Source organism: Balaenoptera musculus, chromosome 18 (genome assembly GCF_009873245.2).
Source record: "Balaenoptera musculus isolate JJ_BM4_2016_0621 chromosome 18, mBalMus1.pri.v3, whole genome shotgun sequence".
In the NCBI taxonomy this organism is placed as follows: domain Eukaryota; kingdom Metazoa; phylum Chordata; class Mammalia; order Artiodactyla; family Balaenopteridae; genus Balaenoptera; species Balaenoptera musculus.
In genome coordinates this window covers 12,922,989-12,942,835 of record NC_045802.1, presented here as the reverse complement: position 1 = coordinate 12,942,835, position 19,847 = coordinate 12,922,989, and the positions used below count along the sequence as shown (strand labels likewise).

The following is a 19,847-nucleotide window of genomic DNA, read 5'->3' as shown; positions in this document are numbered from 1 at the left end:
GCGTTTGGGATTCAATCTGGAAATTGTCAGTGATCATCCTGTGGTCTTTACCACGTCACTCTACCACCCAGCACGCCAGTTACCTGAAATTGGAGGGCAGGGCAGGTCTGCTTCTGACTTACCAAAGAAACAATTCCAAGGGGTAAACTCAAGGAATATAAGCTATTAAGACATGCTCAAGGAGGCAAATCTCATGCAGTCAACTGCACTTGGCATGTTGCCATTTGACAACCACTGGACAAGAAGATGGCCTAGCTAAGATGTATTTATTTTATCTGAGAGTCTTTGGTAGAATTAGAATAAAAGTTGGGTTTTTGTCTTGGCTTTCTTATCTCAGATTATTAATCTGTACTTGTATTATGTATAGAGGTGTATCTGATTCTCTGTAGTACATGAGATTGAAAAGCAGTGTGTAAAACATGAAGATTTGCCCCCGAAAATCATTTTTAAGTGTACAAAGGAATTGTTTAACAGACATACATATATAATATAAATAATGTAAGTTAAATTAAGGTGACTAGAAGCTCACAAAGGTCGTGACTTCTAAAATACAATTTTAAACTGTTATGTTTCCTGAAAATATATTTATTTTTAATTATTTTTAAATCGCAGGTTCTAAATTAGTTCCATTTTGGAGCTGGCTACAGATGGGCAAGGACCTACTTTTTATACGACTTCGATATTTGACTGGTGCCTGGAGGCTTGAACAAACCAGGAAAGTGAATTAGGTTATTTGCCGTCTTTGGTTGTATTCGTATCCATCAGTGTCACATTATTTCATTTGAAATTAAAATTTTAAATAAAGCTGGAATAAACCTATTCCATTGTCTGCCTTTTGATAATTTTAAAGAATTTACTGCCAGCAGTAAAAATCTTTATACCTCTTTTGGACACAAAAATTTTTAAGGTGTTTGTAACAAAAGTCAGATTTTCTTTTGCTTTAGCAATTTTATTCATTTAGATTAATTATCATTATGATTCTGAGAAATACAATTTTTAAACAGAAGACAAAAGCAATTATTCTTACTCTAAAGTGCCTTATTCTCATGAACTTAAATATAAACCACAATCATATAAGTGTTCAGGGATTTAAAAATAAATGTTTAAATATATATAAACTTATCAATATTAAACCCATAATTCATTCTATAAAAGTCTAGGAAATTATGTTAAAGAAAGGATATAGGCTTGCTCACAAAGGTATCCACTTTCTCATACAGTCTTATTTATCTCCTTCCAAATTTTTCTTACCTCCTGGCAACCCTTCCCTCTTGAGTTCAATGTTAATAAAAATTGGAAATTCTTTATTAAAAAGAGAAAGTTTTGCGATATTAATAAATGTATTAATAACATCAGAAGCCTGTGTTTTTGAGAAACTAAAGACTAAAAAATAGCAGTTATAAAACAATGAACTCCTAAAAATAAGAATTAGATTGTTTCTGATGTTTTAGAGAAAATAATAATACCTAACATTTACTGAGTGTTGACTGTCTGCCCACCACCGTTCTAAGCACTTAGTATATAATGACTCACCTAACTTTTACAATAGGAGAGGAAACTTAAGGCACAAAGCAGTCACTTGCCCAAGGTCACAGAGGTAGGAAACAGTAGAGTTGTGACGCTAGCCCACAGAGTCCGGATCCAGGGCCTACACTCTTTAATGAGTATGCTACTTCAGTTTCTGACACTATGATAACTGGGGACATGTAAGTAGAAAGTTTCAGAAGCACATGAAATACAACATTTTAAAGACAAGACTTACATGGAAAAGTAAATAAGCTAAAGATGACTCCTCTCCAGTAGTTTCAACAACAGTGACACTGTCACATCTGCATTAGACAACAAGCTCCTTGAAAACAGGAACCATTTCTTACTCAAATTAGTATTCCCAGTACAGTGCTTAGCATAAACACTTAATATCAATCAAGTAAATAAACAAACTTCATTCACTACCAGATTTTGAGAGCCTTTAAGTCACTTAAATGAACAGAACAAAACAAGGCTTATGCAAGTAGAAATGAGAGAAAACAAATAGTAAAATGACCATGAGCATTAACAAGAATTTAAAGTTACAAGCCTTGAGCCAAAAATAAGATCCTTAATGAAACTATAATAAGACAATAAAATAATTTATTGTTCTTTGTAAGCTAGTGATAAAAATGTATGTTTGAAGCATGAGAGGAATTTTCAGAAAAAGGGTCAATAGTTTTTTATGTAGTTCACCCATGAGCCCTATTAAGAAAGGTTTCTGATATCCTTGATGCCAGTTTATCTTCCTAGGCACAGGTTCACCTAAGCTAACAGCGTAGTTCAGACTCGGGGGCACTCTGTAAGAGAAAACGTAGTTTAACTTGTTGACATTATAGAGCCTGCTAACAAAAAGAGCAAGCAGCCACAGCAAAAGCAAAAATATCAGCTACTATCATTTTACTATGTGCAAGGAACTGTGGTAAGAATTTCATGTGCATTATTTAGCTTAATCTGATCAAACAACTCTATCATACAGGTATGATTACCCACATTTCAGAAACGAAGAAGTAGTGTTAGACAAGTGATTTGCCCAAGATCACACCAGTAGCCACTGTCATGCTTCTACTGAAATAAAAGCAGGAAATAGGATCATGGGCCATGATTAAAACTGAGGGTACAATCTCATTACAATCAGACAACATGACCATTTACAGTACTTTCTACCTTCTGACTTGTTCTTTTTTTTTTTTTTAATTTTTATTTATTTATGGCTGTGTTGGGTCCTCATTTCTGTGCGAGGGCCTTCTCCAGTCGCGGCAAGAGGGGGCCACTCCCCATCGCGGGGCACGGGCCTCTCACTATCACGGCCCCTCCTCCTGCAGAGCACAGGCTCCAGACGCGCAGGCTCAGCAATTGTGGCTCACAGGCCCGTTGCTCCGTGGCATGTGGGATCCTCCCAGACCAGGGCTCGAACCCGTGTCCCCTGCACTGGCAGGCAGACCCCCAACCACTGCGCCACCAGGGAAGCCCCTGACTTGTTCTTATAGAATATGTATACATGGAGTTTATTTGACTCAAGATTATGTCTGGATGATGACATGTTTCTTGACATCTGTAATTCTATGTCTCTATGTAGTTGTGTATTTCCACGATTCACAGTTGATTCTCCAGTTCTGTTTTCCACTTTTTTTATTGTTATAATTTACTCAAGAGCAGAAACCTTGCCTTTTATTTGTGTCTCCATAGCATCCTAAATTGTGATTGTTCAATAAAGGTTTCCCAAATGGTTAGATAATGCCAGCATTACAATTCATTTGTCCAAGAAAAAAATCACATGAATGAGGTTATCCATTTTATTGACAGCTAAATCTCCTGAAGAAGCAGTCTAATGGGTTGCTTTGTTTTTGTGCAAACTCAAAGGCACCAAATCTACAAACTAATGATTTTATTATGTCCATCCAATATAGGACTCATTTGGAATTCACTGATTTTGTAGTAAAACTCATTAGTATTTTGATGGTCACAAAAAGCAGTACCTTCCCAGATTTGATCCTCTAGACAATAACTGCCCTTCTACAACCAAACACTACAGGAAAGAATGGTGACCTCACACCTGCTGACAAGAGCCAAGGCTGAGTGGGGAGCCAAGATGCACACCCTCACAAGGCTGGAATCAGGTACCTGGACATCCTTACCTGGGTGATGTCAGAGAAGGCCCAGCAGGGAGCAGGACTTTCATCCCCCGAAGCCAATCCTGAGTCCGCACCAGGGGAAGCTGGCCTTGCACTCCCCTCTGCAGTAACAGCAGCCCCACCCCCTCCCAGGGATAGCGTCAGAGGAGGCACTTCCTCTGGTGGCCCCGCAGTGATGAGGCCACCCCGCTGCGCTGCGGTGACAATGAAGACCATGTAGTGAGCCAGAACTCCTACCCCTGCCCAAGTATAATAAATAGTCCCCCTTCCGTTGGGTGTCAATGGGGGCCAAGGGGAGAACCTGTACTTACACCTCCCCTAGCAATATAACAAGACGGTGCTCCCCCTTCTCGACCAGAGGAGTGTCAGCTAAAACAAGAGTTGTGAATAAGATCCAGAGTCTCAGAACATAATAAAAAAATGTCCAGGTTTCACAAGAAAATCACTCGTTAAAGCAAGAACCAGAAAAACCTCAACTTGAATGAAAAAAGACAATCAAGAGATGCCAACACTGAGATCACAGAGGTGTTAGGATTATCTGACAAGGATTTTAAAGCAGCCATAACAAAAATGCTTCCACAGAATTACAAACATGCTTGAAATTAATGAAAAAAGTAGAAAGCCTCAGCAAAGAAAGTCTCAGCAAAGAAAAAGACAATGTCAAGAAGAACCAAATGGAAATTTTATTTATTTATTATTATCTTTAATTTTTTTTATTTTGGCCACGCCATGCGGCATGCGGGATCTTAGTTCCCCGACCAGGGATAGAACCTGTGCCCCCCAGCAGTGGAAGTGTGGAGTCCTAACCACTGGACCACCAGGGAAGTCCCCCAAATGGAAATTTTAGAACTGAAAAATACAATAACTAAATTAAAAGCTTGGTGGATAAGCTCAACAGCAGAATGGGGGTGGCAAAGGAAAGAATCAGTAAACTCAAAGATAGCACAATAGAAATTACTCAATCTGATCAAGAGAGAAAAAACAGAAGAAAAAAAAAAGGCTCAGTGAAACTATAAAAAGATCTAACAGTATCATCAGAGTCCCTGGAAGGGTGGAAAACGCACTTGAAGAAATACTGGCTGAAAACTCCTCAAACTTGGCAAGAGGCATAAATCTACAGAATCAGATTCCGTATAGGATAAACCCTAAGAAATCCATACCAAGACACATCACAATTAAACTTCTGAAAACTAAAGACAGAAAAAATCTTGAAAGCCACCAAAAAAAAAACAAACTGACACCTTACCTATAGTGGGGAAACAATCAGAATTACTGAATTTACCATCAGAAACTATGCCACTCAGAAGGATGTGGCACAATATTTTTTAAATACTAAAAGTAAGGAACTGTCAACACAGAATCTCATACTCAGCAAAAAACAAATCTTCAAGTATGAAGGGGAAATAAAGACAATCTCAGATGAAGGAAAGCTTAGAGAACTGGACACCCACAGACCTACCCTAAAACGATGGCTAAACAAAATTCTCTAAACAGAAAGAAAACATCAAAAGAAGGAAACTTGGAACCTTAGGAAGGAAGAAAATACATGGTAAGCAGAATATTGACAAATACAAAAGACTTTATCTTCAAGAGTTTTATATTATGTTTGATGGTGGAAGCAAATACTAAAACAGTCTGATGTGGTTCTAAATATATGTAGTGGAATATATGACAATTTATTACAAATGAGGGAGGGAAAAGGGGCAAAACAGAGGTAACAGGCCTTGCAATCCCCTAGGCAATCTTCTGGCATCGCAGTTGGGGAGCTGTGACCCACAGTTGGAGAATCAATAAGTTAAGTATGCAACTAGTGCCCAATCTGTCTTTTTTAAGATAAAAGAAGTATTAGCAGAATCTGCCAAAAGCAAGCCCTATTCAGAAGGTGACAGATTCTCATACTAAAGTAGGTACGGTAAGAGTTTGACCCATTAATGTTTCCAACTATGATTACTTTTCTCTTTCCACAGGCCAATTATTTAAAGAGAAATAAATTGAGATTTTAAAATTTAAAATCCTCAGTTTAGTCAATCCCATACAGTTTTTTGAATTTCTAGAATACCTGTACATTCACCATTTCTGATGATTAATCAGTGCATGACAGCTGAGTTTTAGCTGCAATTTTATCATACTCACTTTTCAAAAATAATCATTTCAGAAAAAAACACTTCCAACAAGAATAGAACCTTATTTATATTTCTTTTCTTTTTTCTTAAATTTTTTTAACATCTTTATTGGAGTATAATTGCGTTACGGTGGTGTGTTAGTTTCTGCTTTATAACTAAGTGAATCAGCTATACATATACATATATCCCCATATCTCCTCCCTCTTGCGTCTCCCTCCCACCCTCCCTATCTCACCCCTCTAGGTGGTCACGAAGCACCGAGCTCATCTCCCTGTGCTATGCAGCTGCTTCCCACTAGCTATCAGTTTTACATTTGGTAGTGTATATATATCTATGACACTCTCTCACTTCGTCCCAGCTTACCCTTCCCCCTCCCCGTGTCCTCAAGTCCATTCTCTACATCTGCATCTTTATTTCTGTCCTGCCCCTAGGTAGAACCTTATTTATATTTCTTATAGGAAATATATGTTAGAAATTTAAATTTCGGACTTCCCTGGTGGTCCAGTGGTTAAGACTCCATGCTTCCACTGCAGGGGACACAGGTTCCATCCCTGGTCTGGGAAGATCCCACATGCCGCGGAGCAAGTAAGCCCGTGCGCCACAACTACTGAAGCCCGCGCACCTTGAGCCTGTGTTCCTCAACAAGAGAAGCCCCTGCTCGCTACAACTAGAGAAAGCCCGGGCGCAGCAACGAAGACCCAACACAGCCAAAAATAAATACAATTAAAAAAAGAAAGTCAGTCTCACCTAGTCCCTAAACAGCATGCTACCAAGCACCAATTTGAATGAATTCCAATATTAACATAAATTCAGTTAAAATAATAAAGGCGTATCTCAAAACTTTTTAAAAATGAGGATCAAGAAAACTCACTGAATTATTGAAATGTCATTGTTGACCTCTAAGAATGTTGGAACAGCACTGAAATCAAATAGTTTGACAATTCTCTAGAAAAACTGAGGTTTTCATACTCAAAACCTCATGGAATTCGGCACACTCTAGGCATTTTGGGCTGTCATTATGATCGTGCAAGTTGTGTCTGCATCCAAGTCTCTGGCCAAGGCGGCTGGATGAAATCCAGGCTGCACTCTGCCTCAAAGCCAGCACCCACTGGGCTGCATCCACCGAGGGGGGCGGGCGCGCGGCGTGGTTCTCTGGCTCTCTGGCTGGTAGGCATTCATACTTATTTCTCAAGGTGTAGCTGAATTTCACCTCTGTGGAGACCTCCCTGACACCTTCCGTGTCCGTGGTCCTAAGCGACACATGAAGTTGTATGACAATCATCGGCATGTGGGTCTCTCTAGTGAGACCGAGTTTACTGAGGGCCTCTGTTCTGTGTCCATATGGTTAGTCCAGGCACCTGGTACTCAGGAAAGTGTTCAATGATGGTTATGGAGTTAAGATGGCTCTTGAAGGAAAATTCAAGGGGGAGGCAGGAAAAGTGGAGAGCTACAGATGAAATGTAGGAAGGAGACTAGAAGTGGGAGAGGTGTACAGGCAGCAACTCCAATGGCTCTGAGTGGAACCATTATAATGCTGGATCAAACATAAGGTACAACAGATGTACAAAGCAGGATCTTTGCATCTATGGATTACTGTAGACTTTCTCACAACCTTGTCCTATGTTGGGCACATGACAAGTGAAAAGAACCAACCTTCTCATGGGTAAGGAGGCTGCCCTTCCTACCACCTCTTTATGGGCTGCAGGAGCTCATGTTCAGCCAAGTTCTTGTAATTCAGAAAAGGGGGAGTTCTTGTAATTCAGAAAATTCAGCTTCGTTTTGCCATGGTTTTCAGGTCTTAAACCAAAATTTTACTGGTGTTTCTACCAAATCACAACCCGTGACTGTCTCAGCTCTCACATGATTCCCATTATGTACTTTTTTGGTGGAAGTTCTAACAAGCAATAAAACTTGCAGCCGATCAAGAAATCAAGAGGGAAAAATAAAGCAAAGAGTCTGGATTTCCTATTCCAAGGATATTCAGCTTCTGAAAAATGGAGTGTCAGCTCTGAGCCTTCCTTCCCAGAGTGGGTATTTTCTCCTTGGAACTCAGATCTTACTGTTCTTGGGTATAAAGGATTAACCTGCTATACTAGGTTTGAGGGATAAGTGATAGGCATTGTATAAGTGACAGGCTAACTTCTCGATGCCAAAATTTCATGGTATGTAAATGAGAATGTACAGAAAAAGCAGACTACACACAAAAAATCTGAATATCCAAGTCCTGCCAAGAGCCCAGAGAATTCTGTGAACTTAAAAAGACTGTGCCAGAAGCACAAGCCAGTACTGCAGAGGTTATAATTTCTTGCTCTGCGTTGTGTCCTCTGCATTGTCTAATGCACATAAGCAAAGGAAACAGACAGTGGCTGGGCCATTTCTTTTCTTAATAACATTAAAAAAAAGAAAAAGTAAGCCACATATTATCAATTGTGTGACCTCATTAGTTTACCTGCAATAAAGTGCACAGGAAGTGCAACCTGTAGTTCTTAGCAGTCCAAAGGTTTCCTGGAGTTTCACACCCAGAACAATCTCCAACTTAACACCTAGCCTGGAGCAGAGGAAAATGGGCCAGGTGTAGAAAGATGATTTAAATTCTACCACAAATGCTGTTTTACACAAGGTCACTGCTCAACTGACAACACTATGATAATGCAAACATGGCATCTGCCACAGGAAGAAAGCTCAGTGCTCTGAGAACGAGAAAAAGCAGTTAAATTCACGGCTTTGCATTTCAGGGGTATCAGGACCTTCTGGAGGACTCATTTTTCTACACATAAGAGCAAACTGAATACTGTCCCATGTGGCTTTCTTCTACTTTCATCTCTACAGTAAATGCCTTTGCTATGAAGAGCTGCTGGCTGATGGGGAATCAGAGGCCATCAGTATGTTGGTGGCATTTCCTAAACAAATTCTGAGTGAGTTGGAGGAGGCCACAGTGACCTCCAAAGGCAGGCTATCCAGGGGGAGGAGACAGGCCATGAGCAAGGAAGGCTGTCCATTAACGTTGTTCACGGCCCATAAGGTTGTATCTTTATTAGATTAGACAAGAGTATATATTATATATGCTAGGCTGTTAAGCAAATAAATACGGGTAAGGAAATGACAACCCACAAAATTATATGGCTTGTTTTAACCACCACTCACCACTCAGAGTGAGTAGCTTTTCTTCTGCTTATGCAAGGGCAAACCAGCTACTCTGGCGCTCTCGGTGGGAGTAATGATCCCCTTTACTCTGCAAAGCAAGTAAGAAACAAACAGCAAATAACAGCAACCCTCAGGGCCCAGAGACAGGTCAGAAAGAGTCACTCAGGGGCGGGGGGGGGGGGGGTGGTCCAAACCGATTTGTTGGTCCCGTATCTCTAGTTCTGGTAACGGCCCTCCGGCCTCGGGCTCCAGGTGGAGGCAGGAAGTCTCAGCGCGGCGGGGAAGAGACGCGAGCTGCCCCGCGCTGGCGGGAGCCTCCCCGCCGAGGGAGCTTAATCGCGGACCGAGGGGAGTCCGGGGTCTCGCGGGAGGACGCAGACGCAGCCCGGGGCTAGGAGCCCCCTCGCGCGGGCCTCCCCGAGGTGCCCCCGCCGCGGGTTTCCGCGCACGTGGCCGCGGGCCGCGCCGCGCTCCCCCTCTTCGCGGGCTCCCGGAGCGGTCCGGGCGCTCGGCGGCGGCAGCGGCGGCGCGCGGCGGGCGGCGGGCGGCGGGCGGCGGGCGGCGGGTGGGGGCGGGCCTGCGAGCAGGGCTTCTGGCGGCTTTCCAGGTCGGCGCACTAATACGGGCGATGAGGCTTCGCGGCTCCAGTCTGACTGACGCCGACTGGAGCCGCCGCTGCCGCCGCCGCCGCTACAGCCGCTGTCTCGGTCGCCGCCGCCGCCGCCGCCGCCGCCGGGCCCTGCAGGCGCTGGGCGCGCTCAGCCAGGCGGTGAGTGTGCGGCTTTCGGAGCGGGCGGCCGGGGCACCCACCGCGGGGGAGGGGACGCGGCCAGACCTGGGTTGGGGGGGGGAGGGATGAGCGGCACCGCGGGGAACAGGTAAGAGCTGCCCTCCCCGGTGCGCGCTGGGCGTGTGCGTGTGTGGATGCGTGTGCGGCGAAGTTTTTCTTCCACAGGGAGGTCTTGGAGGCTCTTTGGTGTGTGGCTTGGCTCTTTGTACTCTCCATCCCTGTATTTCTTGGTGGGGCCTCTTTGGGGTGGGTCGGGGTGGGCGAGAGGCCGGAGGGGGCAGCTCCGGGGAGACGGCCGCGCGCCTTCCTCTCGGCTGCGGCCGCGGGGGCCGCCGGCACCTGGGACCTGTCAGAGGACGCTTGGCCCGCGGCGGGGGGCAGGGATGGGGGCTCGCCGTCAGCCCGCGGTTTGGGTACCGCAAGGGGCCGAGCACCGAGGACAGGCGCCGTGGAGACCCCGATTTGCCGCTGAGTAACTGTTTGCTGTGGCCGGAGGGAGAGGACAGTGGAGAAACCGGGGTGCGGGGTAGTATATGTGACTCCGCTGGCCTCCCAGGCCTTGTATCTCGTAGGGTTTTTTTTACTCTGCTTACCTTTGAGACACGCGAAGTGAGCAAAAAGAAAAGTTAGGAATGTTGTTCAAGTGTCTCTGCGCTAGCGCTTGGATTGTGTTGGGAGCTGGGGTGTTTGTCTTTTCCTTCGTCTGCTGTTCGGTGCCAACTCTCCGCAGAGGGGAGGGGGGCGAGGTGGGGAACAGATACAGGAGACTTACTGACGCCAGCATTGTGATCGGAAGGAGGAGCGCGGGGCGGCGGCGGGGGGACGGGACACATTTTTATGGATGGCTAATCGCTGACAAGTCTTCCCGTTACTATGCCTTCCTCTTCGCACTCTTGACGGTGGAAATTTGAAATGATAGTTTAGAAATACTCCGTTGACTTGTTTCTGGGCTGGAACTGGTACGCGTGAGAAATAACCTACAAATGATGTAAATCGACTTTGGGAATAAAACTGGGCGTAAATCCTTTGCCCAGTAATTCACAGTCGGATACACACCCACAGGACACTGTGGATTGCTTTTAATGGATCCAATTTACAAGTACCGTTTCAGTGGCTTGCCAGATTTCTCGGATAATCTTTTGGAAGCGTTGTTGAACAGGAATAATAGAGAATAGCTGTAAAGTCATGAGGCATTTAATAATGCTACCTCCTTGGCCATAATTGAGCCAAGCATTTGGGCATCCTTCTGGGTGAGTGACATGTTAATCCTACAGACATATCTTCTGCCTTGGGATTCCTGTCGGTGTCAGAGAATGCCATTGGATGTTTACATTTTAGAAATAGTGATCTATATTTAAAAAGGAAGTAAAAGTAAAATCCAAACACATTTTCCTAACTCTAAATAGACAATTCAATAAGTAAGTGTCCCTATATTTGTAGGAAACCATGAGCAGGATTTTGGACCGCTCTCAAGTTTGTGGTTATCCAAGAAGGATACTGCAGATAAGAAGATGATGTAATCATTTATAAATAAGGAGCATTTAAAATACATTATGATAGAAGCTTCAAATAATATATCAGAAAAATAACTTTTAGTGGCAATGATCGCCTTCATTGATGGCAAGACTGCTGTCTTTAGCAGACAGCCTTCAGCTTGTTAATCTATTCTGACACAACCAACTCCCATTTTTATGCTTGACTGGCTATCTTTGCCAGAGCTGTTTTTTGCTTGAACCCTGTGGTTTCAAGCTATGTTTAAGAGAATGCCAACGTATTCTTGATCTGAGCAAACTCATTTTTATCACTACAGTGTTTGCTAAAAATCAAAGACATAAACAAATCTTAGGGTAAACCTCTAAGTACTTTGCACTTCTCACGTCTTTGTCATCAGTCTTATAAAGTCAGCATGAGCTATTTGACTTTTCTCCTTTTAAAATCTTTTTCTTTTTCTTATATATCCCCAGTTAATGAGTAATCAGAAAATATTCACAGACGTCAACTACTATATCTCTGATTGCCCAAGACCATGGAATGAGAAAGAAGAGGGGTTTTTGTTGTTAATGAAACATTGCTAAGGATTCTAGAAGTAATAAACAACTGGTAAATTTGTTTATCCTTTCTAATCACGTGGTCAGTTGGAGGAGAAAAAAAATCTGTCAAGAAATTATTTCATAAAGATTAAAATATTCAATTTCAATTTTACAAATAGTTTAATTCTTTTTAATGAGAGTTCAATTTCCTTTGCCACATTTGGAGAGTTGGTGTTTAATAAGTGGTCACTATAGAACTTAGAACTAACTAGTTTATATCTGACATTCCCTCTGCAATAAATAAAAGAGCAATTTCATCATGTTTGGCTTTAATATGTTGGAAATAATACTTATCCACAAAATATACTCTGATACAAGGCAAGCTAAAAGTTATGAAAATGAAGAAGTTTTTTTTTAATTCACAAAACATACTACCTTGAATTTTAAAGTTCTAACGAAGCTTAGTGCAGATTTTCTGCTTATCACTTCTAACATTTAATGAGGAATTCAGAAACACGGAATAGTCCAGAATAAAACAGTAAATGTAGCAGTACATTGAAAGCATGAATCTCTTCAAATAGTTGTAATTCTAGGCTGTTGGATTTATATTTCCTTGGTTACGGTTGCCAGTGAGTTGAAAAGTTATTCTAAAGGGGAAAAAAAAAAGCAAACAGTAAATTCGTAAGTAGTTATAACAGTATGAGCACCTCAGAATTTTTTTTTTCTGTTAACCTAGTAAATGTTCATGTCATGAGTAGGGGCATAACAAAAAATAAACAAATATCCCTTGGCCATAAACTAACATTTTAAAATAAATATTCCGATAAATGATGTCTCTTAAGAAACGTGAGCTAACTAAAGTTAAGATTTTAAGATGTTTGTTAGCGTTAGAAGCCATCAGACCCATGGAAGCTGGATGTTCTTCTTGCCAGTGGACCTCAGCCTGACACTTCCTACCCCAAACCATCCTGAACACCACCCACTACTCTCTTTTTGCATCAGCCTTGAGCTGACCCTAGACCACTTTTCCAGGCTTATCTTCCCACTTCTTCCATATTTTATGCTGCAATTAAAATAAAGAATTGTGATTTCCCCTGCATACCCTGGCTTTCCTCTCCTCTGCACGTTTCTTCATGCTAAGGCCTAGAATGCCTTCCCCTGCTTCCCGACCTCTCACCAAATCCACAGACCTACCAGCATCTTCCTCATCTTTAACGGCCCTGTCCAGGTGTGTCCTCCTCTGATGCCCCTGGTCTCAGGTGTGTCCTCCTTTGAGCACCTGTGGCTCTTGACATTTTGCACTCTTGCCCATCTTGTCTGCTGTTGAATTACTCATATGCTAATTTATTTCTTATCCTCAGACAATCCTTTCAAGATCTGTGAAGGAACGGACTGTGTTTTTATCTATCGTTTTCATTCCCTTCATGCCCACCACAGTGCCCTGCTTAGTGCTCAGTCAATAAATATTAATTAATTGACATGTCTTTCACTGAACCCATGGTCTTGTCTGGAATAAAATCTGCAAAGGAGTTTCCCCTAAACGATAGGTCTTAACGGTCCATCTTTCAAGAAGCCAGTGTTGAACTTGAGCTGAGGACGTGTTAAGAGGCTGTGGAGAATAAGCCCTCACCCCAGCCCAGTTGAGCCTCTTTCTCCTGAATATTATGGCTGAGCATTACAGTCAGGAAAGCTTATATGATACTCTTATTGCATTAGCAATTTTCCATATCAGATTCACTAAATACACAATGGAAACCATTTAGCAAAAAAAAAAGACCAGATTTTTAATGTGATATGGCTACCACAATGAAACTCTAATTGGATTCCACAGAAAATTGGTAACACGATATGCTGACCCCCTTCCCCCAGCAATAGCCACAGAAAAATTGATACTGTTTTTAGTGTACATGTTTCAAACTATGCTCACAAAAGAAAAAGCCGACTGCTGCTGAGATGAGCTTCTGCTCTGGTCAGATTAGGATGTATAAAGAATCTTGTTATCAATCTTGTCAGAGAGCTGAATCTCCCTTCTGTGCCTTGCTCATTACATTACCAAACCATACTATATCCCATATTAATGTGCATCGTATTCTGTTCAGTGGTTCAGAATGAATAGAGTTAATATAATGCAAAAAATATAATTTGTGTATAAATATCATGCCTATATAATATAGTCCATTATACAGTTTTAGTTGGGAAATCTAATCAACTCAAACCAGTTTTTTAAGAACCAGAGAGACTATGACATAAAATTTAAATGCAAAACTTAAAATGAAAATGCATAAATATTAAGAGACAAATTATAAATGTGTGTATACAAAGCTGTATCACTTCAGAAGTCCTAAACACTGACGAAATGTTGGTTCTCCCCCTTCATTCCCTAAACCATATTTAATTCAAAGACAAAAATTTAACCCATGAAATCAGTGTAAAGGAGTCCTACAAAGTTCTGATTTTTCCAAGAAGACAGTTTTGATTTTCTTTTTCAGGGGGAAATACTAAATATCAAAGTCCCTCTCTTTCTTTCTCTCTCTCTCTCTCCCTGCGTCTCTCCTGATTATCTGATATCACTGGTGGGGATTATTTTTATATATGAATTTTCCCTTAGGGAAATTTAATATTTCATATCTGACCACTTCCTTTCCCCTTTTTCACATTTAACTTGGAGGGACTGTACATAGGAAACGTGTATTCCTCAATCATGAAATGGGTTTAGGGCTGCGGTAGTGCAAAGCTGTCTTTGTTTACAGACACTGGGATTATCAGGGGTGGCCATCCAGTTCTCTAGCCACTGGACAGATAATCTGCAGAGTTCACATGTTCTCTGGGGGCCACCCAGATGTGTTAATGGCCTTGGGGATTCGTTCTGAAACAGCTTAGGGTTTGGAAGCGGTGGAGGTGTGAACATTCTGTGAGGGAGCAGCAGTTTCACCCGGCCGATTCCGAGAGCACATCCCCAGATAGAGGGGGCCACGTGCCTTCACAAACCCTTCTTAACCCATGGGGCATCTTCTTCCATGTGGCCTAATATTTTTCTTTTTTAATCTGTTAAACTGCTTAGAAACTGATCAAACGTAGATTTGCTTTAGTTACTGTGTGTGTGAGTCAGTTTGTTTTTACAAAATGCAGTTCATTGTGAAATAGGTAGATGAGGCAGTTTATCAAAAGCCTTTGAAGGATTTTGTCCCGAGCCCTTATGGGCTTTGGAAGGTTTAGAGCAGATTTGCAGATTTTTTTTTTTTTTAAGGAGCGTTTGATGGATGGTAGAGTTCATCTGAAGTGCTACGAGTTGCTTTCTGAGTACTTGTATGTAATTTAATTGACTTGGTGGTAACGCATTTCAGAAAATAACTCAGAAAAAAATGACAGATTTCATCAGGGTTCTCCATCTCTTGGTAGAATATTTGATATCTCCTATTATTCGCACTTGATTACAAATCTATTCATTCATCTTGCTTTTTTTCTTTGCTAAGAATCACACATGAGAGAATTAGAGTTTGGTAGGAGGAGAAAGGAGAAAGAGTAGGTCATTTAAAAGTTGGTGCATTAGGACAGTTGTGAGGATTGGAGGTGCCTGAGCTTGGGCAAAGGGTGCAGCAGAAAGCAGGTCGGCAGATGCCGAAGGTGGATGTCACCTATTTGGGCTGGTTTTAGCAGTATTAGAGGCTATGTGTACTGGGAGTGGACAGGGTCCTGGTGGGCTGGCCAGGGAATTTATCAGCATTTGCAACATTGTTTCTGTGGGAAAATGAATTCCAGTTTCCCAATGACCACACTGAAATGCACACGACTTGTTCATAAAGTGGGACCACCAGGGATTAATGACATGAGTGATTATTATTAATGATATGAGTGATTATTAGAAGCCAATGAATGTGAAAAATGAGAAAATGTTATAAACTAAAAAGATTTTAGGTCCCAAGTGCTTTTCTTTCACTTGTTAATGCCTTTATATCATTCTTGCCTGATATCCTAGGGGTAGTAGGATTTCATTTTTAGGAGCAGAAGTTGGATCAGATGTTTGTCAGAGACAAACCCTTGTGTACATAAATGCTTCCCTTAGGATTTATTAGTTATTATGTGTTTACACAGAGCAGTCGTTAGGTGTTGGATGTTTGCAAACAATGGCAAGTTGGTGTCTGGGTGTTATTTCAAAGGATGACACCTTTGTGTTATCATTGATCTAAATTGATTGCAAATACTCATTTTAAAAAGTTTTTAAAAATACTGTATTGATTATGTTTGGGGGTCATAAAATGTGATTTTGTGGATGTAGTAGTTGCTCTAGAAAGTGGAACTGATACACTTGGTCATTCATTCAACATTATTTACTCTGTGCCTTTTGTACCTACACTGCCTATGAGACCCCAAACCAGGCGGTCTGGACCATATAAAAAGGTAACCATGGGCTTCCCTGGTGGCGCAGTGGTTAAGAATCTGCCTGCCAATGCAGGGGACATGGGTTCGAGCCCTGGTCCAGGAAGATCCCACATGCCGTAGAGCAACTAAGCCCATGCGCCACAGCTACTGAAGCCTGCACTCTAGAGCCCGCGAGCCACAACTACTGAGCTCACATGCCACAACTACTGAAGCCCGCAAGCCAAGAGCCCATGCTCCACAACAAGAGAAGCCACCACAATGAGAAGCCCGCGTAACGCAAAACGAAGAGTAGTCCCCACTCGCCGCAACTAGAGAAAGCCCGGGCGCAACAACGAAGACCCAAAGCAGCCAAAAATAAATAAATAAATAAAATTTATTTAAATAAAAGGTAACCACATAAAGTAGCATAACAAAATAAAATCCCGGTATCCAGGATTTCTTAGCCTAATTAAAGAGAGAGAGAGGTCAGGAAAGCAGATATCAAATTGTTTACCCAATAGTAAGTTTTTTTATACAAAAAATTGACCTATTTGGATTTCTCTAATTTTTCCTGGTTAGAATTACATTTTAACTGTGTGTGAATTTTGAGTCACTCTTGACAAGGATAATTAGGACAGTATTATATGGGGCTCAGCACTCTAACCAGAGGTGAAATAGAAGGCATAATGGGAATAGAGGTTCTGGTAGTAAGTCCCTGTGAGAACTTAAGGATGCTGAGGGCATCCCTAGGCCTGGAATTTAAGAATGCTGAGGGCATCCCTGGGCCTTTACCGCTCTGATTTTCCCAGTTATTCTCTACTGGCTGAGGAAGTTTGCATGGCCCCTCCTACCGGAAACCTTCCCCAGCCCTTTTAATAACAGTTATAATAATGCACCTGTCACCTGTCTGGTAATAATGTGTTTAGATTTCTGTTTCCTCCTGTAGACTGTAATATCTTACAGGAAAGGGACCATATTTTATCTTGAAATACCCAGTGCCTAGCACCATGCCTGGTTCATCATTGCTACTTGATAAATTTAGTTCTTCCTTCAACCATGTCCTTTTCTCCTCCCCTAAGATAGGTTGGTGTTTCATAGGGTAAGGAGGAAAGAAGGAGAAGACATTTGGATTTTAATCTGTAGGCACAGGAGAGTGATTCCATTTTGTCCTGTGGTCAAAAAAGAAATACTAAAGGGTTTGAACAGGCAAATCACATAATCAAAGGGGTGTTTGAAGGGAGGTGAAGACCAGTTGAAGTGGTACAGTGCATCTGAATGCCCACATTCGCATCCGGCGAAGCTGGTGAGATGGTTGATACACCATGAATGCCTTTGGCCAGTAAAAATCTGCACTTATCTGAACAGCAATGCATTACACAGCTCATTAGTGATTCTCCTCTATCGGTTTTTAATCTCATCCTTCAGGCAGCCTGTGGCCAGGAAACTCAACCTCCCACAGTACATGCACATCCAGAAAACATTTTAAATTGCCCACATCATTTTTAAAAACATTTAAAATTTTCTTCACAGCCATTGAACACTTTACAGGTATTCAAGTACAGGTTGGTGTTCTCTGTGACATCACCTTCAGTAGATAGTCTGTTACATGCACAGGAAGGAGGGAACACATTATGTAATTCTGCCCTTCAGAAGAATTTATTGTATCACATCAGCAAAGTAATGGGTTTCAGGTCAGCAGTTAGACTGATTACATAGGGCTTGATAATAAAATAGTTCATGTTACTGATAAAACTGGATTTTACCTTTATTCATGCAACATTTGTTGTAGTCCAGACCTGGTGTTAGGCTGTACTGACCACCCCGTGGCACAGCCTGTGCCCTTTAGAAGGAGCTTGACATCTCTGGGGAAAACAAGTAACAAATATAAGGAGTCAGAAGTGATGGTGCTACTGTGAAGGTCTGTGCCAGGTGCTGGGGAAGCCCAGAGGAGCCGTGGAGGCCGATTCATGCTGCTATCTGGGGCCGCAGGGAAGCTTTCCAGGAAGTCGCCTTCCGGCTTGGTCCTGAAGGCGGAGCAGGAGTTGGCTGCACACAGGCCTCCTGGGCAGAGGGGAGGGAGTCAAGGGCAAAGGGAGCGAGAACTAGTGAGGCTGGGAATGTAGTTGGGGAGGCCAGGTTGTGAAGAGCCTGGTTTGAAATTGAACGCCAAAAGCATCAAATCATACCCCACCCCGCAATGATATTTACTGTTGTTGTTTTATATAAAATACGCAAATACATACCCAGAGTAGAAATTTGGATAAAAATATTTTAAAGCACAAACAAAGCACGTTTAATCCCCACCCCTGGAAACAGATACTGTCCATTCGGCTGCAGACTCACAGCAAGGTGTCACTGAGGACTCGGAATGACATCGCGTGAGGGCCCAACAGGGAGGGTGCTTTCTGGGGGGAGGGCTGCTGAGGGGGGAGGCACGGTTGAAGACAGCTGCCTGGAGTGATCCAGACTCACTGAGGACATCCAGGGTGGGACATGGCTAAGAAGTGTGTGGCAGGGCCCATCGCAGGATTCGGTGACCTGTGGGGTATGGGATGGAGGGAGAGGAAGGAATAGAATTTCCGTGGGATTGTTCTGGGTCAAGCGTAGCTCCTGCATTCTAGCTTGGACTAGTGGTTAGAGGGTGGTGCTACCAGCACGTGGGGAGCACAGGGAGAAAAATGGTGCTTTAAGAGGCGTAACAGGATCTATTTCTTTCTCTTTTATTTATTTATTTATTTTTATATTTATTTCTGGCTGTGTTGGGTCTTCGTTTCTGTGCGAGGGCTTTCTCTAGTTGTGGCAAGTGGGGGCCACTCTTCATCGCGGTGCGCGGGCCTCTCACCATCGCGGCCTCTCTTGTTGCGGAGCACAGGCTCCAGACGCGCAGGCTCAGTAGTTGTGGCTCACGGGCCCAGTTGCTCCACGGCATGTGGAATCTTCCCAGATCAGGGCTCGAACCCATGTCCCCTGCATTGACAGGCGGATTCTCAACCGCTGCACCACCAGGGAAGCCCTCTTTCTCTTTTTTTAAATTAGTAAACTTTATTTTTTAGAGCAGTTTTAGGTTCACAGCAAAATTGAGTGAAAAGTACGAGAGATTTCCCGTATACCTTCTGACCCCACACGTGCACAGCCTCCCCTGCTACTGAGAGCCTGTACCAGAGCGTAGGGCTTACACTGTCACCCCAAGACCATAGTTTACAGTAGGGTTCACTCTTAGTGTTGTGTGTCCTGTGGGTTTGCACAAGGTTATAATGACCTGTCTCCACCACTGTACTATCTTGCTGAATGGTTTCACTGCCCTAAAAATCCTCTGTGTTCTGCCTCTTCATCACTCCCTCTCCCCAACGCCTGGAATAGATTCCATTTCTACATTCGGATATACTGCTTTGAAGGATTCTGGAGTTAGTAGTAGTCAAATAATTTAAAAATCATTTTAACCAGCAGACCCTTTCATCGAGGAAGCCTCAGGAAGTAAAGCCGAGTGAAGCAGGGCTACTCTGGTGGAAGGTGGTATCCACAGGGAGACAGAGTCCTGGGCGCCCCCCTTCCCCTGGTGTCCGTCTCCTCCCGCCATCCCTTGTTGCTGTGCCCAAGGCTCCCTCCAATCTCCAGAATCCTGAGGAGCCACCTTTGGAAACTGCACACAAGCAGCTCTGGAGCTCAGAGGAGGGGATGGTAGTTACCAGATGCAATGACCTCAAACTCTTGGGCTTTTGGAGATTTGGTGACTGTTTCT

General features: G+C 42.8%; 2 protein-coding genes across 6 annotated transcripts in view; both read left to right on the top strand.

Moving 5' to 3' along the window:
• The window catches only part of ALG5 (ALG5 dolichyl-phosphate beta-glucosyltransferase), a 39,591-nt gene extending 38,772 nt beyond the window's left edge, over positions 1-819 (top strand). For all 5 annotated transcript variants that reach the window (XM_036831459.1, XM_036831456.1, XM_036831458.1 and 2 more), the window contains one exon: positions 613-819. In XM_036831459.1, coding sequence (XP_036687354.1) covers positions 613-728 — 116 coding nt within the window. In that variant the 3' untranslated portion in view covers positions 729-819. The remainder of the gene's footprint in view (positions 1-612) is intronic.
• An 8,679-nt stretch (positions 820-9,498) lies between these two features.
• Positions 9,499-19,847, top strand: part of SMAD9 (SMAD family member 9) — a 59,572-nt gene continuing 49,223 nt past the window's right edge. The window contains 1 exon segment of the mRNA XM_036831888.1: positions 9,499-9,698. The gene's annotated coding sequence lies outside the window, so the exon portion shown is untranslated.